Source organism: Prionailurus bengalensis, chromosome E1 (genome assembly GCF_016509475.1).
Source record: "Prionailurus bengalensis isolate Pbe53 chromosome E1, Fcat_Pben_1.1_paternal_pri, whole genome shotgun sequence".
Classification (NCBI taxonomy): Eukaryota; Metazoa; Chordata; class Mammalia; order Carnivora; family Felidae; genus Prionailurus; species Prionailurus bengalensis.
This window is the reverse complement of record NC_057347.1, coordinates 11,929,518-11,957,452: the sequence shown is the minus strand read 5'-3', so window position 1 is coordinate 11,957,452 and position 27,935 is coordinate 11,929,518. Positions and strand designations below refer to the sequence as shown.

The window sequence follows — 27,935 nt, the reverse complement described above, 5'->3', positions numbered from 1 at the left end:
AAAAGCGATACAGAAGACACATTAATGTTCAAGTAATTTAAAACAAAAAGGTAGATTTAATGCAATAACAACATTAATCTGAGGATAAATAAATCCACAACAGACTTTAAAGTTTGCATTTTTTTTTCCTTTCTTTGCAGAGAGAATGGTTTTCTTAAAGCATATGGGACTGAAGATGTCAAAACAAAATGTAATTTCTTAATGTCCAGGTGAAACAGGCTTGGTCCTCCCTGCTGCCCTCCTACCGCTTGCCACTGGCCAAGGTGATCAGTTTCTCTCATCTAACTCAGGATGGATGTTAGTTTCAAGAGTAACTAGACGGTTTGTTTCCAGAATCATCTTCTTGTGATCCCATGCTCTGTAAAGAAGAAAGTGAGACGATGTATTCACACTTGCCCTTGCCAGAGATTTCCCACCGGCCCCAAACAAGCACACCCTGTTCTTCTGTGAGGACAGTCGGTCACCCTGTGTACAAACAGGCCATAGTTTGCATACTTCCAGGCTGCAGTTTGATAATGCTCTCAGTGAATCTCTCCATGAACTTGGTCACAAAGGTTTTCAAGAACTTCAGGCAACTAATAAGCATTTAACCTCAAATCAAGTTCATGTTCCTTTTCTGTCCAGGCCACTTCTAATTAATGAAGGGAACCCTAATCACCTTTTGTACGAACTGGGGGTTCACTGTAATCTCCTGGTCCATGGCCTTCAGTCGCTCATCCAGCTCTATGCACTTCAGCATCTGGTGATAGACATGTTTGAAGGTGGTTAGTAAGCGAGTCTAGGTCAGTTACCTCCTTTTTAACCTAGGCTACTAATATGGGTGCTACAAGTTCACAGTCCCATGATCTGAAACCCCTGGGGCGACACAGGTTTGGAATCAGAATTTTTTGAATGCAGAAAGTTATATACTGTACAAGTACTGTATATTACCTAACATCCCAGTAGGATCTAGGGTATGCCCCATAATCAAACACGTTAATATCTTTTGCAGTGAGGCCTAAAAATATGCACAAAGTGGGATAAAGACTATGCATCATTTCAGGTGTAATTCGCCATCACACTTAGTTACCAAACCCTCCAGTTTTCATGGTTTTTTGGGATTTTAAATTAAAAACAAGGAGTGTGGAAGTCTACTATGTTACTATGCATTGCTTTCAGGTTTCGGAGATTTAATATCTGGTTCCATCTACTTCCATAATGTGAGGTAAGAAACACAGACGCCCACACAATCCCGACTCCTGTCTGGAACCCAGAGTGGCAGTCAGAACACGTGACCTCGGAAGAATGCAAAGGGACCACTCTGGCCATGCCCAACGGAGGACTTTCTTCCTCCAGCTAGCCCCCTTCCTCCCTCTCCTGACACACAGAGGTTTCTGACCTTCTGACTATACTTTACCGCAGAAATGAGGCTCTGCATTATGAAAGGTGGTTGGGTGTGGATAAAAGCATACTGACTGTAAGACCCTAAAGTGTTTCAGTAGCTAAACTAGGCTGTGGTGAGTTGCTGGGAAATCCAACCCACCACTGACTTACAACCATACAATCTGGAAGAGGGTTAAGCAATGCTCATATTCAAAACAACTTTGTAGGAACTAAAATGTTCCCAGAAACTAGTTGGGAACTACCTGTATGTAAGGGGTGCCTGGGTGGCTCAGTCGGTTAGGCATCTGACTGTTGATTTCAGCTCAGGTCATGATCTCACAGTTTGTGAATTTGAGCCCTGCATCATGCTCTGCACTGACAGCGCACAGCCTGCCTGGGATTCTCTCTCTCTGCCCCTCCCCTACTTGCGTGCACTCTCTCTCAAAAAACAAAAAACTAAAATTATCCTGGAGCATGGGAGCAGTATTTCAAGTACAGCATCTCAAACATCAATCAAAACCTGGCATTCAGATTTACCTCCTGATCAATGTTATGAAGCATGGCTGGGTTATTATATTTTTCAGGGTTATCATGGAAACTGACCATACCATCCTTCTGATTAATACTTGCAAAAATTTCACCATCTTCTATCTGTAAAAAAAAGAAATCAGGAAAGTAGTTTAGACTCAGATACTATGTGGATATATAATGTTCCAATATAATCGGGGGGAGGGGAGACAAAAAACAATAAATAAATTTGTATGTTTATTTTTAGGCACCATCTGTTTATTCAACAAGTATTTACTGAACGCCTACTATGTGCTAGACAGCACTGCAGATACTAAGGGCTACAAAAGTCATACAGAGACACGTATACCCGCTCTTGTATTTTTTTTACTGAGCTAAGTTTCACATAGTATAAATTAACCATTTTAAAGTAAGCAATTCAGGGGTGCATTGGACATCCAACTCTTAATTTCAGCTCAGGTCATGATCTCTCGGTCATGAGGTCAGTCCCGCATCGCTCTTGGCGCTGAGCGTGGAGCCTGCTTGGGGTTCTCTCTCCCTCTCCCTCCCCCTCACTTGCCTTCTCTCTCTCTCAATAAATCAATAAATAAAACAAAGTGAACAATTCAGTGTAATTTGCAATGTGTAACCACCAACTCTATCTAGTTCGAAAACATTTGCATTGCCCAAAAGGAAACCCTGTCCCCACTGAGCAGTGACTCCTTTTCCCATCCTCTCCGTCCCTGGCAACCACCAATCTACTACTTCCTGCTCTAGGGATCTGCCTGTTCTGGACACTTCACATGAAGTGAATTGTGTATGTTTCTTTTGTTTCCTGCATCACCCAGCATAACGTCCGAGTGCCTTGCACCTTAAAACGTGAAACCCTAACACATTTGGTTCACCCCCGTACAAATTCTCTTCTGATCCTTCAAGAAAACTTTTCTGCTAATGCTGATCCCAAAGTAGTTTCACGGCTATGTTCTTTATTTGCATCAATGACTGAGGAGTTATTTGACCCTCACAGCCAAATCCTGTCCTGAAGTTAAAAAGTGAGAAACCAGGAAGTCTTGAATAGGACTCGTTATTCCTAACACACTGCTCCACATTCTAGCTTTGGAAGGGACAGATGCTGCTTAATGAAACAGCAACCAGCCCAACACACATTAAATGGAATACATCATTCTCTGTGTGATCACGGAGAGCTGCCTCTTTAAACGTGGACAGAACATGCCCAAATGAAATGCAAACCTAGCTTTACCACAGCAGCTCTTTTTGTGATAACCAGAACTAGAAACAACTGAAATGAGTATAATCACAGTGAGATACTGTAGCCCTGAAAATGAATGGAGCCACATACAACATTTTGCTCATAATATTGAGCAAAAAAAGCGAGACCCCCAAAAATATATACTGTATATTTCCTTTTATACACAGCTCAGAAACAAATACAAAATAGAATGTGAGAACCCAGGATAAGAACCTGGCGAGCCAGGAGTAGGGCTGGAAGCAGGCATGAGAGATGTTTCTGGGATGCTGATACTCTGATTTTTGATCTAGGTATTGGTTTCACAGGTGTCTTCTCTTTGTGAAAATGTATTTAGCTATAAACTTAAGTGTACTTTTCTCTGGGCAGGTGATATTTCAATAAATGTTTACTGAAAAAAGTTCCTGGGGCACCTGGGTGGCTCAGTCAGTAAAGCATCTGACTTTGGCTCAGGTCATGATTTCACAGCTGGTGGATTCAAGCCCTGCATGGGCTTCTGTGCTGACAGCCCAAAGCCCGGATCCTGCTTCAGACTCTGTGTCTTCCTCTCTCTCTGCCCCTTCCCTGCTCATGCCCTGTCTCTCAAAAATAAACATTAAAATTTTTTTTTTAAAAATCCCTGACATACAATCGGAATAGGCCAATATCTATTAAAGAAAATGAATCGATAATCTTCTAAAACAAAACCACCAGGCCCAGAAGGATTCACTGGTGAATCCTACCAAACAATTAAGGAGGAAATTATACCAATCTATACGATCTCTTTCAACGACAAAAGCAAAGAGAATACTTTCCAACTACTATGAAGCCAGCATTACCCTGATATTAATAAAACCTGACAAAAAATTACAAGAAAACTACAGACCAACCTCTCTCATGAACATAAGTGCAAAAATCCTCAAGAAAATATAAACAAATCCAATAATATATAAGAATTATACACCACAACCGAGTGAGATTTACCCCAGGTACGCAAGGCAGGATGGACATTCAAGAATCAATTAATGTAATTCATCACATCAGCAGGCTAAAAAGATCATGATCCTATCAATTGACGCAGAAAAAGTGTTTCATAAAATCCAATGAAAATTCATGATAAAAACTCCGGTAAACTAAGTCTAGAGGGGGAACTTCTTCAACTTCATAAAGAATATCTACAGGGGTGCCTGGGTGGCTCAGTCGGTTGGGTGTCTGGCTTCGGCTCAGGTCATGATCTCATGATTTGTGAGTTTTGAGCCCTGCATCGGGCTCTGTGCTGACAGCTCAGAGCCTGGAGCCTGCTTCGGATTCTGTGTCTCCCCCTCTCTCTCCCCCTCCCCTGCTCATGCTCAGTCTTTCTCTATCTCTCGTTAAAAAAAAAAATTAAAAAAACACATCTACAAAAATCCTACAGCTAACATCACACTTAATGGTGAGAAACTCAAAGCTTCCCCACAAAGGTCAGGAACCAGGCAAAGATGCACCCTCATACCACTCCTTTTCAACATTGTACTGGAAGTCTAGGAAGACAAGAAAAGGAAATAAAAAGTTAGGAAAAGAAAAACAAAAGTGTCTTTGTTTATAGATGATAAGTTTGTCTATATGGAAAAGCTGAAAGTATCAACAACAAAAAACCCTCCTGGAACTAATAAGTAATTACAACAAGGCTGCAGGATACAAGGTTAATATGGAAAAGTGAATTGCTCTCCTGCATACCAGCAATGAATAAGTGGAATTTGAAATAAAGAAAACGATACAATTAGGATCCTCCCCACCCCAAATGAAGCACTTAAGAATAAATCTAACAATAGGGGCGCCTGGGTGGCTCAGTCGGTTAAGCGGCCAACCTTGGCTCAGGTCATGATCTCGCGGTCCGTGAGTTCGAGCCCCGCGTCGGGCTCTGTGCTGACAGCTCAGAGCCTGGAGCCTGTTTCAGATTCTGTGTCTCCCTCTCTCTCTGACCCTCCCCTGTTCATGCTCTGTCTCAAAAATAAATAAACGTTAAAAAAAAAAATTAAAAAAAAAAACAAACAAGAATAAATCTAACAATAGATGTACAAGATCTATGAGGAAATCAAAGGATGAGGAAGGAAATCCAAAAGGACTAAATAAATGGAGCGATATTCCATGTTCTTAAATAGGAAGACAGTATCATGAAGATGTCAGTTCCTCCGAATTCAATTCTTAGATTCAACACAATCCCAATCAAAATCCCAGCAAGTTATTTTTATGGATATCAATAAACTGATTCTCATTTACATGAAGAGACAAAAGACCCAGAATAGCCAACACGATATTAAAGGAGAAGAACAAAGTTGGAGGACTGGCACTACCTGACCTTAAGACTCTTCTCTAAAGGGGCACCTGGCTGGCTCAGTTGGTGGAGCATGCAACTCTTGATCTCGGGTTGTGAGTTCAAGCCCCACACTGGGTGTAGAAATTATTTAAAATAACATCTTAAGGGGCGCCTGGGTGGCGCAGTCGGTTAAGCGTCCGACTTCAGCCAGGTCACGATCTCGCGGTCCGGGAGTTCGAGCCCCACGTCGGGCTCTGGGCTGATGGCTCAGAGCCTGGAGCCTGTTTCCGATTTTGTGTCTCCCTCTCTCTCTGCCCCTCCCCCGTTCATGCTCTGTCTCTCTCTGTCCCAAAAATAAATAAAAAACGTTGAAAAAAAAATTAAAAAATAAAATAAAATAAAATCTTAAAAAGAAAAGAAAACTTACTCTACACCTACGGTAATCATGGCAATGTGGTATTGGTGAAAGAACAGACGAATGTATCAATGGAACAGAATAGCCAGCCCGGAAATAGACCCACATAAACAGTCAACCGATCTTTGACAAAGGAGCAAAGGCACTACAAAGGAGCAAAGATCCTCCTTTCAGCAAATGGTGCTGGAACAACTGGACATCCACAAGCAAAAAACTGAATCTAGATGCAGCCGCTACATCCTTAAAAATTAAATCAAATGGGTCACAGACCTAAATGTAAGACACAAAACTTATAAAACTCCCAGAATACCACATAGGAGAAAGCCTAGATGATCTTGGGTGTGATGATAACTTTTTAGCTAGAACACCAAAGACACAATCCAGGAAAGAAATGATGGATAAGTTGGGCTCCATTAAACGTAAAAGCTTCTTTCTGCAAAAGACAATGTCAGGAAGATGAGAAGACAAGCCACAGACTGGGAGAAAATATTTGCAAAAGACACACTGACAAAGAATTGTTATGCAAAATATACAAAGGACCGGGGAGCCTGGCTCAGGGAGTGGAGCACGCAACTCCTGATCTCGGGGGTCCTGAGTTTGAGCCCCACACTGGACAGAGAGATTATTTTAAAATAAAAGAAAAATACATACAGAGAACTCTTAAAACTCAACAAGAAAACAAACAGACTAAAAAATGGGCCAAATATCTGAACAGGGACTTCACCAAAGAAGATATACAGATGTTAAATAAGCATATGAAAAGTTGGTCCACATCGTATGTCATCAGGGAAGGGCAAATTAAAACAAGATACCACTATACGCCTATTAGAGTGGCCAAAATCTGGAACACTGACAGTATCAAATGCTGGTCAGGATGTGGGCCAATCAAACCTCTCTTTCACTGCTGGTGGAAATGCAAAATGTTGCCACCATTTGAGAAGACAGTTTGGCAGCTTGGTACCAAACTAAATATAGTCTTACCATCTGAGTCAGCAATCACACTCCGTGGTATTTACCCAAGGGAGTTGAAAGCTTATGTCCACACAAAAACCTGCACAGGGATGTTTACGGCAGCTTTACTCATAATTGCCAAACTTTGAAAGCAAATCAAGATGTCCTTCAGGAGGTGAATGGATAAACCGTGCCACATCCAAGGAATGGAATATGATTCCGCGCTAAAAAGAAAGGAGCTATCAAGCCATGGAAAGACATTAAGGAACCTTAAATCTTGATTACTAAATGAAAGAAGCCGGTCTGTAAAGGCTACATACTGCATGATTCCAACGACGGGACATTCTGGAAAATGCACAACTATGGAGACAATAAAAATTATCAGTGGTTGTCTCAGAGCACGGAGGATTTTTTAGGGCAGTAAAAATAACTCTGTGTGACACCATAATGATGGATACATAGCATTATATGTGCAAACCTGCAGAAAGTACAGCAGTGGCCACGTGTCAGGTTGGCTCACCAACCATGACACACACACACATGTCACAACTATAACACACCACTCTGGTGAGGGTTAGCGATGATGGGGAAAGTCATGGATGTGCAGCGGCGGGGGACATACGGGAAATCTCTGTACCTTCCTCTTAATTTTGCTATCAACCTCAAACTGCTTTAAAAAAAAAATGTCTTCTTTAAAAAAAAAAAAAATCCCTACCCTCATAGACCTTATATTCTAGGGCAAGTCTTGAGCTTACACTCAAGCTTGGCAGGATGGATATACCAGGCCAGAGAATTCTCTGTCGTGGAAACTGTCCTCTGCATCGTAGGACGTACAGCAGCATCCTTGGCCTCTATCCACTAGATGGTAGTACCCCTAGCTGTAACAACCAAAAATGTCTTCAGACATTGCCAAATGTCCCCTGGCAGACAAAACACCCCTGGTTGATCCAGAGCCTGTCAGGGTTCGTCTGGGTTGGTCACGCAGTGTTCAAAGCCCCTTCCTCCTCCTTTGATCCCTCAAAGCATAGCTTCTGACTCCTTGCTGGTGTCATAACCACTCATGTATTTCTTCTCACCCACCAAATAGTGAGTTTCCTGGGGGTACTGTGTGGCTCACTGATGCTTAAACCCCTGGGGAGGTTTAGCAAGGTGCTCCTAGTGAGCACTCCAAAGTTGGTCAAGTCAGACAGGTTTTGTTTGTTTGGGATGAGCGCGCGTTTTGAGAATTAGGATGAAAGATTAAAACTTCAAAACGTTTGTAAATTGCACTATGGAAATAAAGTACTCCATTATCACAGTGGAAAATAGTTTCATTATTCCTAATCCTGATATGGCAGTGTTCCTAAAATCAAAGGGGACATCATCAGCAGAAAAATGTAAAATGCTAACTTTCTACACCTAAGATTTGCTTGACCTGGGCTGAGGACATAAGTCTGTTCTGACGGATCAGATCTTAGCCATGTATTTACATAACTGAATAGGTAGGTAGATTACAATCTATCAACTCGGTGGGTTACCCTGTGCATATTTAAATAATGCTTCTCTAAATTTGGGGAGTGGACAGATGCATCTGGGACACTTTAAACAGGGATGCTGGTAGTATCTGACTTCTGAAGGCAGGTGCTGAGATAATGTCTGCTTTAGCCCCCTTTATTGTTAATGCTAACTCTAAGCATACTAATGAACTGACAATGGCCCACAAGGAGGGAAGGGGCGCAAGTCACATCACAGTCAACGACTGCTCCCTCTCTAGCTGAACAGGACTTCGTCGGTGTGGGCAGGAGTGTGTGTGCCCTGACCTCCATACAGCTACAAGTTCATGTCCTCACTGTAGAGCACCATGTTGAGTAGCACTGCTCTAGGACTCTGTACTTCACAAGTGTTTTACAAATATAAGTAAAGGAGGACAAACAGGACATACCATGTATATCACATGGGTACCTATGACTGGAAAACCCCATAGATTGTAAGGAAATAAACCAAAATGTCCAGAGGTTGACTCTGGATGTCCCTCTCTTGCTCTCTCTCTTTTTTTGTATTTTCTATAATGAACACCTGTTACTTTTCTAAGGACAAAAATCCACCAAGGAACTTTTTAGAAATGAAGACACACTCACCATATGTAGGACATATTTCTCTGCCTCCTGAGGTCCAGATAACTGCACACGACTTGCCATATCTTGTAATGATAGTGTTAAAAAGGTCTGAAATTCAGAAGTAGAATTAATCACAGGTAGAAACAACGGAGGACATAAATTTCACTAAATGTGTACAGAGCTCTAATGAATCACTCAAAATCTGCTTTCTGTGACTGTGCAAAATAATTTTTTGTTGTGAAGATGACTTAGAGTTGAGGAAACCCGTGTAAATTTTAGTTCTCGGTTTCCTAGAGGTGTAAGGACTTCTGGAAATGTATCCTACACAGACACGCAAGTGAAGTGACACACACACAAAGTTCTTTACTGCAGCACCGGGACCACCTAGAAGGATTGGTTGGTGCCGTCTGGTATAATTGGGTCTATAGATGACTATGCTGTTGTTAAAAAAAAAAAAAAAAATTAAAAAGGATACTTCTCATGAACTGAAATGGAATCTAAGATAATGTACACCATTCAATGAAGAACAGTGTGCATGGCATGCTGTGTAAATGGAAGGAAACTTTATGTACCCGTGAGAGTGTGTATGGATATGTACGTATATGCACACAGACAACCTCTAGGACACCCAAGAAACGGGTAACACTTTCTTCAGAGAGAAAGAAAAGGGGTGGCTGGGGTATAGGACCTGCATGGAGATTTGTGTCTTTTGAATTTTGTACTGTAAACATACTACCTATTAAATAAAATTGACAACATCACTTTCATTCTTCAAAATGCAAAGCTAAAATGTATAAACACATGGGGCGTTAGAAGGAAGCCAGTGTTTCCCACAACTCTGCTTGGGACTTGATGAAAATGTTCCCCTTCAGGAACAAATTAAAAGAGCTCTTTTTTAAGGAAAGCCGGCAATATTTACAGCAATGGCCTTTTCAGAGCAGAGCATGTTAAAACCCAGATGTTGAAAATTAATAAGCCAATGACCAAAAAGTCTATGTATACTTTAGTTCAGGGAGTAGCATCCAAGAAAATGTAATTGTTAATTTTTAAAGTACATAAGCAGTTGAACACAAATGAAGACTTAAAAGTCAACATTTCTAAATACATGGATCATTTTTCCTGTTTCAAAATAAAGAGAAACTTCCACCTGAATGTCCATCAGCAGAGGACCAGTTGAATGAATCAATCGTGATTCATCCATAAAACAGACTACTATATAGGGGAGCTGTGATACAGGCTTACTTTGCCAGGGAAAGAGGTTTAGAACATAACCCTAATCACATTTAATTGTGAGTGTCTCCATATACTAGAGAGAAGAGAGAGAAGAATCTAGAAAAATGTCCATCAAAACATTAACATGAAGTGGCAGATTTCAGCCCCATGTGAGAACCCCTTGTCCCTAGTTGCCTTCCAGCCAGCAATGTCACAGAACATCATTCCCGTCACTGACATGGACACACGGTCTCCTTGTTGAGACTTTCTGAAAAACTTCTGGTTTTCTGACTTTGGAATAAGAAAGAGCCTGGCGTGGCTAGAAAATCCGTGGATTATTCCCCCTTCTAGAATTCTGGCACTAAAACATGATGCCTAAAAGCACAACAGCCACCAGTGAAGATTTAACCTTCTTCATTTAACTTTTATTTGCCATTCTGCAATTTAACATTTTTCTGAAAGGTACCCTCTCTTACCTGTGTTAACATTTTGATTCTTTTAGCTAACGTGCAAGTGCTAGTCACAAGCAGGGGGCATCTGTTTGTCAACAGCTACCTCTCAATGGTGACACAGCAAGGGACAGAGTGGTTCTCAAAAGAAAAACTTATGTGGGGAGAATCAGGCTGCTTGTTACCCTGAATCTCTTAGGTCCCGGCCTTGTCTGCCCATAGATAAAGTCAGTTTTCCTCTGGCAGACAGGTTACATTTGTTTCTAATATTTCTTGAGCTACTGTCTCTTTCATTTTCCTTCTACAAACCAACTTTTTACGAATCCTCTGATTTCCGTATGTGAGTGGGGCAGCTAGGGTTGGTCTCTCTAGAGTATTTGGAAGGAGTTTCCTCCTCTTGTTCATTGGCCGTCTCCTCTCCTTCCTCCCTCTCCCCCCTGCGCGGCTCACTTGCCTCCATGACCGTCCCCTTGTCACCACTCTCCTCTGGCTTCTCCAGGCTCTCACTGCCTGACACTCCACCCAGAGCCCAGCGGCCCTCCCACAGAGAGGGCACCCAGCAGCAGACACCCCCTTTTCTGGCTCCTCTGCCTCTCCGCCCCGTCCCGCGGCTACCGCAGGGTAAAGGGTATGCCCAGAGCCAGACTGACCACATTCTCGCCAGCTGTGAAACGCCCCCTCTGACTACACTACTTCTCAAGAGGAAAAAGCAATCCTGTTTGCTGAAGTGGCTGTTCGCTTCCTGTTACTTGCAGCACATGCCTTTGGAGGTCACGTGGGATTTCATTTTTCTCTCATGCTTTTTGGTACCGTTTGAACACCAGGTAATAAGCATATTTCCTCTAATCCAAAAGCAGCAGGTCGTTTTCATTACTTCCTACAGTTCAACTGCACATAGCTCGTTCATCTGTGGCCTAAATGGCAATGTCAAGGTAGTGCTGAGTGTTCGAGCAAGAAGTTCAAGTACAGATGAGCACAGCCCGGGAGGGTCCACGGCTGGTCACAAGGGACTTGTGTCTGCATCGTTAGCGCCACCCCTCTGCCCATGGGACTGTTTACCTCTCTCAGGCTACCTGTCTCTGCCTCCCCATGTAGCCGTATCTCCTACCTGTCTTCCTCTTCACCTGTTCCTCTTCTCAAAAACCCTGTTCTAGCCCTGAAAAGACCAAAAGGTATAAATCAAACTCTTTCTAAGTCATCGGTTGTGAGAGTTCTTGCTTAGTAAAGAAATCGTGCCACACTTTATCCCTGTATCTGCTTCCTCAGCACTAAGAAGGAAGAGAGAGAAGAGGGGGAGGCCCCGGGGGAACCAGGAGATGTTATCTGAGGGCGTCGCTTGCCTCACCTTGGTTAGCCTTTGAATATTCTTCTTATAAAGAGAAGACAAGCACTGCTTCACCAGCCCCATGTTGTTATCACGAGTAAAAGTTTCACTGTGCTTGCTCACCAGGTTGCGGAGTTCTGAGGGGTTATTGGTTGAATAAACTTGTGCTAACTCGTGGTATGCGTTGCTAAGAGGCTGAAGGTTTAAAGGTGGGAAGAAATCAGATTAAAACATTAGAGATATAAAATTTGTATAGGAAGCAAAAAGAAAACACAGTGCTATATCATGCGCAAGTATATTCAATATCCTTTATTGTTACCTAAGCAACCTATTGCTTAACCTTAACCTATTGTTACCCAGAGCAAATGCCTAGTTTTTAAGACCAAAGATAGAAATTCACTATGGAGTGACATATTGTCAAAAAAAACTTTGGGGGCGCCTGGGTGGCTTGGTCGGTTAAGCGTCCGACTTCAGCTCAGGTCATGATCTCACGGTCCGTGAGTTCGAGCCCCGCGTCGGGCTCTGTGCTGACAGCTCAGAGCCTGGAGCCTGTTTCAGATTCTGTGTCTCCCTCTTTCTCTGCTCCTCCCCGTTCATGCTCTGTCTCTCTCTGTCACAAAAATAAATAAACGTTAAAAAAAAAAATTTACAAAAAAAAAACAAAAAAACTTTGTTATTTCAGAGCAAATAACGGCATAGCAGGTGAAAGTATACTGCACTTAATAAATGCATGCGTCTTTTTTCTTTTCCTATTGATAAATTACACTGGGAAAAAAGAAGGCAAGATTCCTATCATTCTCAACTCTCTTGCTCTCTCTCTCTCTCACACACACACACACACACACACACACACACACACACCCCTCACCAGATGCAACAGGACAATCTATTTTCGACAAAAAGGAAGATAGGAGCAAGAGAACCAACAGCAGCTGAGGGCCTCCTAAGAGCCTGAGCTGCTTTATGCATTTTATATACATTATCCTCTACTTTAAATATTAGGAGATTGGGGGGGGCGCCTGGGTGGCACAGTGGGTTAAGCGTCCGACTTCAGCCAGGTCACGATCTCGCGGTCCGTGAGTTCGAGCCCCGCGTCAGGCTCTGGGCTGATGGCTCGGAGCCTGGAGCCTGTTTCCGATTCTGTGTCTCCCTCTCTCTCTGCCCCTCCCCCGTTCATGCTCTGTCTCTCTCTGTCCGCCCAAAAAATAAATAAACGTTGAAAAAAAAAATTTTTTTTTAAATTAAATAAATAAATAAATAATTTTAGGAGATTGGGGCGGAGGTCTGAGAGAATGTGGGATGGTCATGAGGAGCACAGGTGTAACGTGGATTCAAATCTGTGTCTCTCCTCCAAAGTCTGTGTTCTTCACCATGGATGCTAGCCTCATAAACCACGAATGCTGTGAAGGACAGTCATGAAGACGTCGTCTTACGCAACTACTCTTCCTCGAACAGGCCAGCTCAAGGGACCATGGGATTTCTCCCAAATGATCTGAGAATGGCTACCCTAAACTTACCCTGCCTCTGACTCTTTCATGGGATTCAAGGGACCTTCCTCTCCTCCCTCATCTGTGACTAGGCAGCCCAGAGCCCTAAGAACCACAGCAAGGCTCTGTAGTGCAGGACACAGGGCTGTCTGCAACAAGACAGCATAAAAATCTTCTCATTAGGAAGATTTTCAAATTGATACCCTGAAATTGAGTTCTGTACGAATAACAGGGTTAAAATTGTTATCCAAATGACTGTGACCTTATAACCTTTTGAACTGCCCGATTTTATTCTAAACCATGAGGATGTATTTAAAAAAAAAAAAAAATCTATTTTTCAATGTGGTCCAAAGCTGGGTCCTCAGTGGAAACAAAAGTTCAGTGAGCAGAACTTGGGGTTTTCATTCAGGGGCTCTAGAAAGATTTCCTAACACTCGGGCAGATGCAGTTCCATAAACTCAGCACTGTCTTTTCAGTACTTTCGCTAAACTGTGACGAAGAAGATCATCATCATCATCAACCTTTACAGGAGCTTTGGCATCTATGGCAATAATTACTCAGAGCAAAAGTTTGAAAACAGATTTCTAAGTGACATTCCCCCGCGGTCAGTGATCAGAGGGTGCATGGACTGGAATAGAGGCCAAGATTCTGCAAGAACAGCAGCTCCCAGACAATAACGTCCACTATGAAACGTATTAAATGTCTGCTAACTTGAAGCTGCCGGGAGAGCCAAATCACTATAAAATAAAATTACAGAACTACGTATCATTATAATTTCCTTATGGACTTAACATGTCACCTAAGAAATCAATTTAAAAAACTCACCTTAATGAATCTACCCACAATTTGAGACGTATATTTTGGTAGCTGTTGTACTTTTCCAAGTAATATCAAAGAAACTAGAATATACTTTTTATATGATTCCAACATGATATGACTGACCGCCATGGCAGGAGTAGTTATGGCCTGAGCAAGAGAAGAGAGAGCACACCAGGGCAGAAAGGGCAATCAATCAGCCACACGTATCACTTTAATTAAAAACAATTCTTACATTTCGTGCCCTATGAATATTTTTAATAATGTCTTGAGAACGGATTCTCGTGCTATAAAATACCCTCTTAAAGTATACCAGACAGTGGCTTCAGTATATTCACCGTGCTGTGCAACTATTACCATTACCAAATTTCAGAACATTTTCACCCCACCAAGAAGAAACCCCATATCCACTAGCAGTCATTCCTCATTCTCTTCTCCCTCCAGCCCCAGGAAACCACCATGCCACTTTGTCTCTATGGATCTGCCTAGTCTGGACAGTTCAGATAAATCTGTGGTCTTTTGTCACTGGCCTCTCTGTTTCCAAGGTTCTTCAGTGTTGTAGCAGGTACTGGTGCATCATTCCATTTTATGGTTGAATGATATCCCACCATATGGACAGACCACATTTTGTTTACTCATCCTCAGGTGACGGGCATCTGGGTTGTCTCCCCTCCTGGCCACTCCGAACGAAGCTGCCACGAACATCAGTGTACGTGTTTTGGGGCAGACATTTGTCTTCATTTCTCTCAGGTATATTTCTAGGAGTGGAATTGCTGGGCCAGGGTGGTAACTCTATGCTTAACACTTTGAGGAGCTGCAGACTGTTTTCCCTAGCGGCTTCATTGTTTCACACTCCCGTTGGCAGTTATGAGGATCCCAAATTCTCCACCTGCTCGTCAATGCTCGTTTTTGTTGGCTGTCTCTTTTTAATTTGGGCTGTCCTCGTGGTATCATTGTGGTTGTGATTTGCATGTCCTTGATGACTAATGATGAGGAGTATCTCTTCATGTACCGATGGGTCGTTGGTATATCTTCTTTGGAGAAATGTCTCTTCGTTGGCCATTTTTAAATTTTAGTTTTTTTACTGTTGAGTTGTAAGAGGTCTTTGTACATTCTGGTTGCAAGTCTCTTATCAGAGATCTGCAAATATCTTCTCCTCTTTTGTGGCTGACTTTCTACTCTCTTTCACCCGGATTTATGAAGGTCAGGGAGAAATGAAAACTATCACACCCAAATCAGCTCAAACATTCCAAATCAAAACCCAAACCACTGAGCCTGTAAGGTGCTTCTCTGAGATGCTACAGAAACATTCAAATGAGTGCATATGTTTACACGTGCAATGATTTCTACTACAGCATTGCTTAAACAGTGAAAAACTGCAATTGACTTACATTCCCACCAACCGAAGACCAGTAAACTAAGTAGGCCAATGTGTGGTGTGATATGAGAAGACAAAGCTGCTTTCTTTCACTTTTTGCTTTATGTAATGCTGAATGATCTGATTTTTTTCCACTACGTACATCCCTCTCTTGGATTCTTTTTTTTAAGCAGTAAGAAATCTGTATCACCTTCTGAAATTAAGGTACTAATACCATCTATAGCTTCATGTATATTATTAAAACACAGTTGCATGAAGTACCTTAACACTAGACAGTGCTGGTCAAGGCAAAATCAGGGTATAAATAGATTTTCAGCAAAAACGTTCCTATCTGTACCAAAAATGTTTTACTTTTAACATTTTAATTATTTGGGATAGAAATATCTTTTCTAAGTGCATTACATACTTTCCTGCCTTTTCCAAAGCCCTCATCATCTTGATATTTCTGGATCATCAATATGCTGTCAGCTATCATACTGGACTATAAAATCATTTGCCCAGTGGCTATGAAATATGTTTATAATTTTCTGAAAAACTAAAGCTTTTGACTATGTACTCTTAAAGAGAAGTCACCTTGGGGCGCCTGGGTGGCTCAGTCAGTTAGGCGTCTGACTTTGGCTCAGGCCATGATCTCGTGGTCCGTGAGTTCGAGCCCTGCGTCAGGCTCTGTGCTGACAGCTCAAAGCCTGGAGCCTGTTTTTGGATTCCCCTCTCCCTCTCTGACCCTCCCCCTGTTCATGCTCTGTCTCTCTCTGTCTCAAAAATAAATAAATGTTAAAAAAAAAAAAAAAAAAAGAGAAGTCACCTTGAAGGTCCTTACTTGACTACACACATCCCCCTTTTTTGCTTTGAGTAAGCTCTACACCCAACATGGGGCTTGAACTCACGACCTTGAGATCAAGACTTGCACGTTCTACCGACGGAGCCAGTTGAATGCTCCTGACTAGACATGTTCTAATGACATCATCCCTGCCCAACAGCACCTTCTGGTGACAATTCCCTGAGGCAATGCTAATAAATACATGCATGTGTATTTATGTCTTAGCATTTTCAACTAAATTGTGAGCTCCTCCAAGGCTTAGAATATCCTTTATTATCTTAATATGTGATAGGAATATAAGAAATATTAAACCTCTGACAAATTTCTTAAAATTCTAGTATTAGCCAATATTGTATCTCTTTTTCAGACTCTAAAACATTCTACCAAATTATGCACTATACAGGTCATTACACAGACCAGGGGCCATCACATAGACAAAGCAGGTAGGGGCTTTCCACTGTATGCTCAATACCCTTTGAATTTTGAACCATGAGACCGTTTTACTTATTAAAATAAATAAAACTTAACAAAACACCACACATTGTTTTAGAACAAAAAGACATTTCAAAGATCATTCAGCTCAATCTCTTCCCTTTGTGTAAAGGTCAAGAGACACACAGAACTTAACCTGAATCACACAGGATACGAGTGGCAAAGCCTAGATCAGACCCCACTCATTAGTGCTCTTCCCTCCACTCCTACTGCCCTTCAACTCAAGGACAGTTTACCACCATGTACATGATGATCCCAGACAAATGATCTTTGAAAGGACCTCCACCTGAAACTCAGAGGCCCAAGATCAATCCACACCAGCTGTGCACTTCTTCGAGCATACAAGTTCAACAGAACCTCAGGGGCATTTAGAGAGATGATTACCTGTTCATAAAAGTACAGTGCTCTTTCAAAGTTCTTCAGCCCGGTATAGATCATCCCTCCATAATAATAGTAACATAGAAAGTGCTTTGCATCATAGGCTCCATTCTCTTTACAGATATCCATCATGTCCACATCAAGATATGGAAGGGCAGGCTTAAAGCATTTTGCCAGCAAACAAAGCTGTGAAAAATTTTACATTGAATCATCATTTTAATTGTACTTGGCAGGCTTTAGCAGGAGCAAATTCATAGATTCCAGAAAGTTCAAGAAAACATTTTATTTCCTATTTATTTTTTTAAATTTGAGAGCGAGCGAGCAAGTGAGGGAGGAGTGGAGACAGAATCCCAAGCAGGCTCTGCACTAACGTGTGGGCTTGAACCCATGAACTGCAAGATCATGACCTGAGCTAAGGTTAGACACTTACTGACTGAGCCACCCAGGCGCCCCTGAAGAAAAACATTTTAAACCATCTTACTGATTAAAACTGTTCCAAGTGTTGACACATTACTCCGTTTTTCCTAAGCATTCAGAACAAAACAGCATGTGTTTATAAAAGACTAAGCAGGCACCGGGGCGCCTGGGTGGCTCAGTGGGTTAAGAGTCCGACTTCAGCCAGGTCACGATCTCGCGGTCCGTGAGTTCGAGCCCCGCGTCGGGCTCTGGGCTGATGGCTCAGAGCCTGGAGCCTGTTTCTGATTCTGTGTCTCCCTCTCTCTCTGCCCCTCCCCCGTTCATGCTGTCTCTCTCTGTCCCAAAAATAAATAAAAACGCTGAAAAAAAAATTTTTTTTAAATAAAAAAAAAAAAAAAAAAAAATAAAAGACTAAGCAGGCAGGAGATAAAGTACTCCACAGACGAATTAAAGCTTAGCTATTACTTTTAGCCTGCCCAGCACCCACTCGGCTTATAGATGCACAAACAAGTGAGTCCTTTTTCTTTTTGAATTAGCAGAATAGAAATAGACCAATATGGTGTGATAAAAATGGCAGTTTTTCTTCAATTATTTCTTTTTAATTTCTGAATCGTTTCCGTAAGCGTAGGGAATTGCTCAACTCAAACTCAAGACAGCAAGCACATGGCAACGTTTTGTAGCTGGATGATGCTGGTACAGGTGTAGTTACAGGTACAAACTCAGAGCTGTACAATTAAGACTAATGTACTTTACTGTGTGTAGGTCATACCTCAAGCACAAAAGTTTTTTAAAAAATAGAAAGAAAGCACCTTGATGTGAAACTAGAACATGTGTTTGGAATAATCCAGGTACCATGCTATTAAAGAAACAATCCATACCCCACAGGAGCTGGTTAAACCCCACAGCATTATGGTATAATCTGTAGCTGTAAAACATTGATACGGAGACCTCTCCAAGATACATCAAGTAGAAAAAAAACAATGTACATATGAGTTCATACAGATTATTGCTACTGGTACGAAAAAACTGAGAGAAAAATACACATATTTGCTTATATGTGCATAAAATATCTTTGGAAGGATACACAAAAAACTAACACTGATTTCCTCTGGAAAGGAGAGATGGGTGGCTCACGAGCAAGGTGACTTCATTAATCACCTTCCCTTTTGCCTTCCGGAGTCTGAACCACATAAAATAACATAAAAGTGACTTGGGACATTTTTAACATCGCAAACGTTAACCGGTCTGCTTACTCATCTCAGAAGCCCGCTGGCTGAGACCCATTCGATAGTTTGCGTTCTAGCAGCCAGTTGCAAATTCCCGCACTGATAACGTCCCTACACATTTCAACTTCTAGAACACATCACAGTCCCCACCAAATTGCTCTCCTTTATTGAGCAAGCGCACAGCCCAACTTCCACCTTTGACCCCATGTGACTCACTCCCCTGCTGCTTACCTGGCAGAGATCAGCGTGGACTGAGGTCAGCTGGTTTGTATTCATCTGCATCTTGTCTATGGCTTGCTTAAGGACGCCAATTCCTCGCAGGGGCTGTCAGAAATGACATCTCTTTCAGATAAGTTCTCAAAGATGGCAGCACATTGGATCTTATGTTGTCACTTACAAATAAAAAATAACACTAATTGATAGGTTCCTTTAAAGAACAAAATGAGGTTTCCATACTCTTTCAGGAAATATCTGTCCCTATTCAGTCAAAAAATGCTTTCTTAAGCTGTTTCTTACACTATTTTAGAGTAATTCAGCACCATTTTTTAGGTTATAAACCTTTTTTTCTTACGATGAAGATCAATAATCAAAAGCAATATTACTTTGTCAACAGTTCATTGTATTTACATTGCAACAAACAAAAAATTTCCAAATCATTTACAATAAAGAGCCTATGCTTAGTAAGCGTAACTATGGCTAAGGATGTTGGCATCTTACCATAGGGCAGTCTAGATATCGTCTGTAAATTCTCTCCACCACCACCATCTCTTAATCGATTATAAATGACTATTGAAACCAATGTCATAACTTATAAACAGATCATTTCCTGCCCTGATGATAAATAACAAGACAAAGTTTCAAGTGAGGCGGTCAGTTTCTGAACAGGAGATATGACTCTAAAATAGCTAATAAGGGGCGTCTGGGTGGCTCAGTTGGTTGAGTGTATGACTTTGGTTCAGGTCATGATCTCGCGGCCCGTGAGTTCGAGCCCTCTGTTGGGCTCTGTGTTGACAGCTCGGAGCCTGGAGCCCGCTTTGGATTCTGTCCCCCCTCTCTCTGCACCTCCCTGTTCTCTCTCTTTCAAAAATAAACGTTAAATACACACACACACACACACACACATATACATACACACACATATATACACACACACACACATATATACTTATACATATATATATAAAATAGCTAAATAACTCACATGAGGTTTTCAATAAAGATTTTTTTTAACCATTTCTTTCAAACCACAATGTGTTTAATATTCCTACACAATCCCAAATGGTTCTTTCTGTCTGGTCTCCTTCCAAGCTCCATCTTCAAGTTCAATTTCAAATAATAATTGAAAACACTCCAAATTATAACTTGTGTCAGTATCACAAAAGTTAAAGACCAAAGAACTGTTTCAGATTAAAGGAGATGAAAGACACAGGACACCCTAATGGAATTCATGACCTGAGATTTTCTTCTGTTGTAAAGGACATTAGGGAAGTAAGTGGCAAAATATGAATAAGGCCAGATTTGTTTAAAAGATTATATCAACGTTCATCTCCTGATATTTATCACGGTGCTGTGGTTGTAGAAGAGAATGTCCTAATTTTTAGGAAACACTCATTGAAGTATTCAGGGTAAGTGGTAACATATCTGCAATTTTCTTTCCAATGGCTCGAGAGAGAGAGAAAAGGGTAAGTGGGGTAAAATGTTGACATCCGGAGAATCTGGGTGAAAGGTACATGGGGATTCTTCATATTGTAAAGCTAAAATGTCATAATTAAAAGTTCAAAGTCTGAGCAAACAAAAACCCAGTATATTACTACATAAAGGGCACCAGAACGGTAGCTCCAAAAACATCCACTGCCAGCAGCAGCCTCCCTTGAGGCCCTACTTCCCATGCATCTGAGAGGCCTCACCTGATGTACGAGCTGGAGGTCCTCACAGCAGATGCTTGGCGACCACACAGATCTGTTAGGACACTCAGTACTAACCTGGAACCTTAACAAAGGAGTTCATTGTGTAAATCAGAGATTTCTTAAAATATTTGACTAACATTGCTTACCTGTTTCCTTTCCACAAGTGCGTTTGTCAGCTGATGGCAAAGCCCGGCAACTAGAGATGGCAAGGACAAAATGTTGACATCAATGACTACACAGGTAAAATGCATTCGGTGGGAAATAACAAAATGTTAGTTGGCTTACAAGTGTCTGTTGCGTATCGAATGTGCTCCCCATTACAAGTGCTGATAAAAAGCTGAACCTGTGAGAATAAGGTTTCGAAGTCAGGAACACTGGGCATGGAAAACTTCACAAATCTGGAATAAAGAGAAAAGAATCAATTCCTCCTGATATTTTACAAGGGAAAATGAAGAAGCCACTGGGGCCAGAAGTTCATCCTATCTCCAGTGCTCTATGAAAGTAAATGAGTCACCGATATTTTTAAAAACTAGGAAAGAGTATATGGGACTGGCCCGGTTCTTTGCAAGGTCAAAACACAGAACACAGACACAGATGAAGGCTGAGAAAAATATGCTTAAAAAAGAATTTTTTTTTAATGTTTATTTATTTTTGAAGGAGAGAGAGACATAGCGTGAGCAGGGGAGGGGCAGAGAGAGAGAAAGACACAGAATCTGAAGCAGGCTCCAGGCTCTGAGCTGTCAGCATAGAGCCCGATGAGGCGCTTAAACTCACAGCCGTGAGATCATGGCCTGAGCCGAAGCCAGACGCCCAACTGACTGAGCCACCCAGGCGCCCCAAAAAAGAATTTTCAAAAAGAAAACTCCATTAAACGAGGCCAAATATCATGTTGTCTAATATTCGTGAAGGAACTGAACATGAACTTTTAACCCAAAGTTTTCAAAACCAGTTTTCTTTTGAGCTCCCATGTAGTTAGGGCTATTTAGTCATTTAAAAACCAGTTGTAGGGGTGCCTGGGTGGCTCAGTCGGTTGAGCGTCCGACTTCGGCTCAGGTCACGATCTCACGGTTTATGGGTTTGAGCCCCGCGTCGGGCTCTGTGCTGACAGATCAGAGCCTGGAGCCTGCTTAGGATTCTGTGTCTCCCTCTCTCTCTGCCCCTCCCTAATTCACGCTCTCTCTGTTTCTCTCTCTCTTAAAAATAACCAAACATTAAAACAACAACAACAAAAAAAACCAGTCGTTTTTCTTGCTCTAAGGATGACAGATTGAAGGGGCACAAGGACTGAGAAGTTCCGACTGGCTGGAGACTGTGACTGTACTTCAGGGGGGGCTGAGGTCCATATGGGAGAAAGAACCAGCTGATGTGCAGGGCAGAGGAGTGGGGGAGATAAGAGGCAGGATGTGGATGGTCCACCCTGAGTCACTGGGCAGATGGGGCCTTCCAACAAACACTCTGAGAGGGGACCAGAGACAGGTTTTGGGGAAGAAATCAGATAAGCTACTACCACTCAGGTATTGCTTACAAGTAAACTTCCAGCTTTTTATTTATTTATTTTTTTTAGAGAACTGTTGAAACTAACTTCAAGTAAAACAAAACGGATATTACTGCCTGAACCCAATCTCTCCTACATATTTGCATTTGTCCTTTCCTCTCTGTAGTATCATTCAACTTAACAATGTCACCTCACATCTGTAATTGAACTTTCTCGTCATCAACATGCAATCAAACGATCTCATTTGGGCTTCACAAGAGGTCAGCACGGCATTGTGATTTCCATCTTATAAATAAAAACAGGCAGCTCAGGACCCCACGGCTTATAATTGGAAGAACATAATTCAAATCCAGGGTACTGGGAAACAAGTTCAGGGTTCTCTCCAGGTTTTCTTTTACAGATATACAATGGTAAAATGCCTTATAGCTTTAAAATGCTGTCATGCACCTTACCTCACCTGATACACAGCCACATAGAAGGTTGTATGTGCATAAAATATGCATGCTATCCATTTTGTTAGCCAGCAAACAGACAGCAAAAATCTTTACCCGCCAGCACCATCCAAAAGAACTTGCTGCAACGGTAGACCCGTTCTGTATCCGTGCTGTCCAACACAGTGGCTACAGGTGGCAACTGAGTACTTGACAAGAGGCTAGTGCGACAGAGCAACTGAAGCTTTAATTTTAATTAATTTATGTTTAAATAGCCACCTATGGCTAGTGGCTGCTGTGTGGTAGAGCACTGCTCTTGACCCTTTCATGCTGATAAAGTTTCTTCTCTAAACTCTATTCCTGACACATCTTTGTCTCAGGGGTCCCTGCGCCAGCGAAGCCAGACCCTCGCTTTAAGTCCATTTCCTCTCAGTTTATTTATATTGCTTCAACTTTCATGACAACCCTAACATCCCAATTTCTAATACTAAAACATCAAAAGGAAAAGAATTCTGTCAAGCACACAGAATTACAAGGAACCCCGACTGAAATAAGGTCTATTTAATTTGGTCTTAAATGGCTTGAACTTGCTTGAAGGCAATCTGAAGCAAAGTTCCTTTGGATCGCTGGTAATTTCACTCAACATATTCCACTGTGTCCTATTCCATCACCCTTCCCTAGTTTCTTTCCAAGTTAGAAAATGTGGACAATCTGACAGATTATGTGAATAAAAGTATCCAGATAAATGCAAACTGTAGTGCTCACGACTGAGATGGCCACTTATTTTTTAAAATAAATTTCAAGGGGCGCCTGGGTGGCTCAGTCAGTTGAGCGTCTGACTTCAGCTCAGGTCATGATCTCACGGTTTGTGAGTTCTAGCCCCACGTTGGGCTCTGGGCTGGCAGCTCAGAGCCTGGAGCCTGCTTCGGATTCTGTGTGTCCCTCTCTCTCTCTGCCCCTCCCCTGCTCACGCTCTGTCTCTCTCTGTCTCAAAAAGAAATAAAACATGAAAACAATTTTTTTAATAAATTTCAAAATTTGTATAAACAGAATTAAAAAATAACAAAATTGAAAATATAACAAACAAGGATTAGCTAGGAGGAGTAAAATGTAACTATGAGGACTTGACTTTATAATTGTGCAAAAGAGCTCACTGTTGTTTAACATGGTATACTTTCTACACCAAAAAAGCAAAAACAAAAACACCTATAGCCAGAAAGGCTACAGCGTTCAGGTTTAGCAAGCGTTCAGGTTTAGCACTAAACTGTAAAAGGAGACGCCTCTTACAGAACAGCAAGGACACCCAAGGAGTGCTCTTGTACGTCCAGAGCCCCGAGCACAGTGTCCAGATGGGATAGGTTCTTTGCAAGGAGTTCCCCACTCTTGTTGATCAGTTCACAAAGCTGAGTCATTTGCCCTGGAAAACAGGAATAACACCATCATTCAGTTACAGCACTAACCAAACTAGAGAAACTCTATAACCACAGACTTCATTCCTCAGAGCAAGAAATAATCTAAAGGTGACTTCTTGTATCTCCTTCATTTCAGGTGGGGAAATGGGTCAGCAGGGTCAGAGAAGTGAAATGGCCTTGACTCAAAACTAGACCTCCTATTTCCTTCTGGCCCTGAAAGTTTCTACTTTTCCTCTATTCCCTCTTCGATTCCCCAAGCCAGAAATGCACACATTACTATCACCACCACCCTCACCTCCCTCTCTGTATCCAAAATGCCACCAAATACGATTTTACTTTTAATTTTACTTCCTAAGTCTCTTGGCTCCGTTCCTTTCTCTCTCCCCTGCCTTATTCAGACCCTCATCACTTCTTGCCTGGACTACATCATAAATCTTCTAAATGGTCCCCTTACCTCACTCTTTCTCTCCTCCAACCCATACTTCATATTGTACCTGTATGACCTTTCCAAAATGTAAAATCCAATCAAATTACTCCAAAGGCTTTAAGAAGTCCAAATGCTTCAGCCTGGTAAGAGGCCGCTGCACCTCCCCAGCCTTACCACCTGCTTCCACCCCTCTCTCCCCCAACACACACTCTCTAGTCACACTGAGTTCACAAAATTCACTCAACATTCCATGTCGTCTCACCTTTCTGCCTCTACACATCCTATTCTGCAAGCTTGCTGTTCCTTCCTTCACTCTGCTCTCCTGGGTCTTCCACTACCTGACTCATACACTTCATGCAGCAATCGGCCTGGGACTTCGGACCCTCATCTTACCCCCTTTCCCCGAGCTAACTTGAAAAATGTGTTCTCTCTGTGCCCTCTCTGCATCACCTAGGATTGTGGTGGTTAGGTAACTCAACATAAACTCAGGAGGAGAGGCTGTCTCATGTCTCCAGTTTCAGAATACAGTGCTTACTTACCAGCGAATTAATCAACAGCCTGTTAATTAATCTCCTAATTGATCCACCGATTCCCCGCCCCTCCCCCCATACCACAATGTTATGTTTTCACAACTAAGGTATAGAATCTAATTAGGCCTGAATTGGTATTCTGAAGTAGACTCACTGATTTTGATGGGTTATTCCGAGACACCATGGCCACACTCTATACCTCCAAATTCTACTAGCTGTCTTTCTGGTGGTGGTTGGTGGTGTGTATGGAGTTTATATAAGGGAATGGGCAGGGGTGCCTGGACAGTTCAGTCGATTAAGCATCCGACTTCAGCTCAGGTTGTGATCTCACGGTTCGTGGGTCCGAGCCCCATGTCAGGTTCTGTGCTGACAGCTCGGAATCTGGAGCCTGCCTCAGATTCTGTGTCTCCCTTGCTCTCTGGCCCTCACTCACTCTCTCTCTCTCAAAAATAAATAAACATTAAAAAAAAATGTATATAAGGGCATGGGCAACAACTTCTTAAGTTTCCTCCTTTATAGTTCTCTTTCACATTTTGAACTTCAAGCTATATATATCAGCTATTTCTATTTAGTAGCTGAGGGATTTTTTCCCATATCCCCCCCCCCCCCAAAAAAAAAACAAAACAAAAAACCCACGTGAATACCAAAAAATTTAAAATCCAAGTGACTGCAGCTTGGTAATTTTGTTTCTGAGGCTTCTATACTATACTTTAAAATTTTTTCCAAAAATAACGAAATATACTATTATTATCACATGCACTGCAAAGCAGGAATAAAAAAAATCTGTGATCTGATTAGGTACTATCTCTCATGATAACACAAGTTGAACAGGAAAATACCATCATTTTATTACAAATCTCACTGGTAAATACAAAATAGCTTCTTCTAGTTAAAGAATTGCCCCCCCCTCTTTTTACTCGCGACTCTATAATTACACTTACAATGATAAGAACCACAGAGAAACAAGCATTTCAGTCCATCATTTTCCCCCAATTAAATAGCCAATATAGAGCTGAGACTTAAAATAAAAGCTGGGTCATTATGAAATCGTAAGATAGTTAACTACTGTGGGCCAAGGGAAGAATTAACAGTAAGTGCAGTGCCACAGGGTGCATCTGACATGAGCCCAGAGATGTGGCCAATGAAATTCCCTCTAATCAAAGAAAGCTGGAAATTATGAAGTTCCCTTCACTTAAGGTCCATGTTAGGAAACTCTGAGTAAGTGCAGAAAAAACAGAAACATCATAAACATTTCCTATGCACTGAGCATGAGGCACAGAAGCCACAGGCAGTGAAAGTATCTTGTTTATCTCTGCCTGACTGTTCCTAAGGCAGTGACTCACAGAGCACGCATACAGAGCTTTTCAGATAAGTGATCTCACTTGATGCTAAATAGTCCCAGTCCCATTTTGTAAATGAGAAAACTGGCCCAAGAAGCCACTGTCAGGATTCCAACCCAAATCTAAATAACCATACTACACCCCAGGAAGGAGAAACCAAATACTTGTAGCATAAATGAATGAATGAATGAATGGTTCCTTCATTCATGGAGGCTGCAAGTTTGTGCCTTACCTGTGAACCTAGTTTCTATCAATAATAAGGGGAAAAAAGTATTTCATTAGGCATGGCTTCAACCCGGTCAGTTAACTTGCCCCAGTGAGGTAAATCGCACTCCTCCATTTTTACAAATGGAGATAAAGAGATTCAAGAGATTAAAGGTGACTTATCCAAGGTCAGGCAGCTCCTAGAAGTTTACAATTAACAGCTGTTAGCAATCATTTGCAACTGTATCTATCGCACCCGAAATAACAGGTACTGTTTCAAGTACTTTTACATGATTTCTCTCATTCAATCCCAACAACCCTCTGAAGTAGGGTCTTACTTTTATTTTAGAGATGAAGAAACAGGGTACTTAAAGGGACCTTCACAGCCTGCAGCTAATTAATTCGGAGTCCAGCGCTCTATACTCAGGTGATGAGCTGAATGAACCAAAAAGCACGAAAATTTAAGTAGTAATGGTCACAGTTCTACCCCTGGAAATGCAGCCCTACGAGTGAGTGCTCCCTCGGCATTCAGCGGGACTAAAATAGGCGCGGAGGCTTCCCGAGGGCACGCCGGCCGGCCAAGGCGAGCCTCCGAGCCAAGGCACCCAGAAAGGATTCGCCTCGCGCCCGCTACCCGCGGCCTAGGCCGGAGGCGGCCAGGCGCCACCGGGACCGACGAGGCGGTGCACCAATCAGCGCAGGGAAGGGAGGCCGAAGAGACCAACGGGCGCTCGGGAAGGCGTCCAGCGGAAGTCACCGCCCCCAAAACTGTCAAGCGAAGCGCCCGAGTGGAAGGGGCCCGGGCCGGGGGGAGGAGGGTCCGGGCGGCCCCAGGGAGGGGAGATAGCCAGGCGGCCGAGCACACTGGCCGGCAGACTAGAGCGACGAAGACCGAGAGCGCGAGAGGGCTGCTTGAACTCAGCCTCGCCCGATCCCGCCCTGGTCTAAGCGCCGCAACCCCGAGACCAGCCCCGGAGGCGAGGTTCGGCACTAACAGGGACGTCCCAGCCGTCCGCGCTGGCGGCTGGGGATGCAAGCCCGTCCCCGCGGCCCGGGGGGCCCTCCCAGGCCCAGCTCGGCGGCCCAGGGCCTCACCTTGAGCCGAGAGCTGTCGGACACTGTTCACGAACTGCTCCAGGGCAGACGCCATGTTTCCCCCCCGGCGGCCCGAGCAGCAGAGGCAGCTCACGCGGGAAAAGGAGGCTGCTCTGGGAGGAGGGGCCGCGGCGATCCACCACAGGGCCGCGACAGCAGCCGGACGTCACTTCCGCCGGCTCAAGCACCGCGAGATCTCACCTACCTGGGGGCCAGTTACTG

General features: G+C 42.6%; 1 protein-coding gene across 1 annotated transcript; it reads right to left on the bottom strand.

The window, feature by feature from the left end:
• Positions 1–33: 33 nt before the first annotated feature.
• COPS3 (COP9 signalosome subunit 3) lies at positions 34–27,820 on the bottom strand. The gene is made up of 12 exons (XM_043583337.1): positions 27,714–27,820; positions 23,993–24,122; positions 21,065–21,177; positions 20,926–20,975; positions 19,104–19,196; positions 17,236–17,415; positions 14,171–14,311; positions 11,880–12,053; positions 8,895–8,981; positions 1,900–2,013; positions 659–739; positions 34–358 (listed from the first exon to the last, which is right to left on the bottom strand). The coding sequence occupies exons 1-12, from the start codon at positions 27,766–27,768 to the stop codon at positions 305–307; spliced, it is 1,272 nt and encodes a 423-aa protein (XP_043439272.1). The 5' UTR covers positions 27,769–27,820; the 3' UTR covers positions 34–304.
• Between the last annotated feature and the right edge of the window lie 115 nt (positions 27,821–27,935).

What these genes read in the sequence shown, in the direction of transcription:
- COPS3 (XM_043583337.1), bottom strand. Translation starts at nt 27,768, where the DNA reads ATGGCGTCTGCCCTGGAGCAGTTCGTGAACAGTGTCCGACAGCTCTCG. An exon ending in TTGGGTGTCCTTGCTGTTCT is followed by an intron (nt 21,178 to 23,992) that starts GTAAGAGGCGTC and finishes TCTTTATTCCAG; the next exon opens with ATTTGTGAAGTTTTCCATGC. An exon ending in ACCCCCAGTTCGTACAAAAG is followed by an intron (nt 359 to 658) that starts GTGATTAGGGTT and finishes TCTTCTTTACAG; the next exon opens with AGCATGGGATCACAAGAAGA.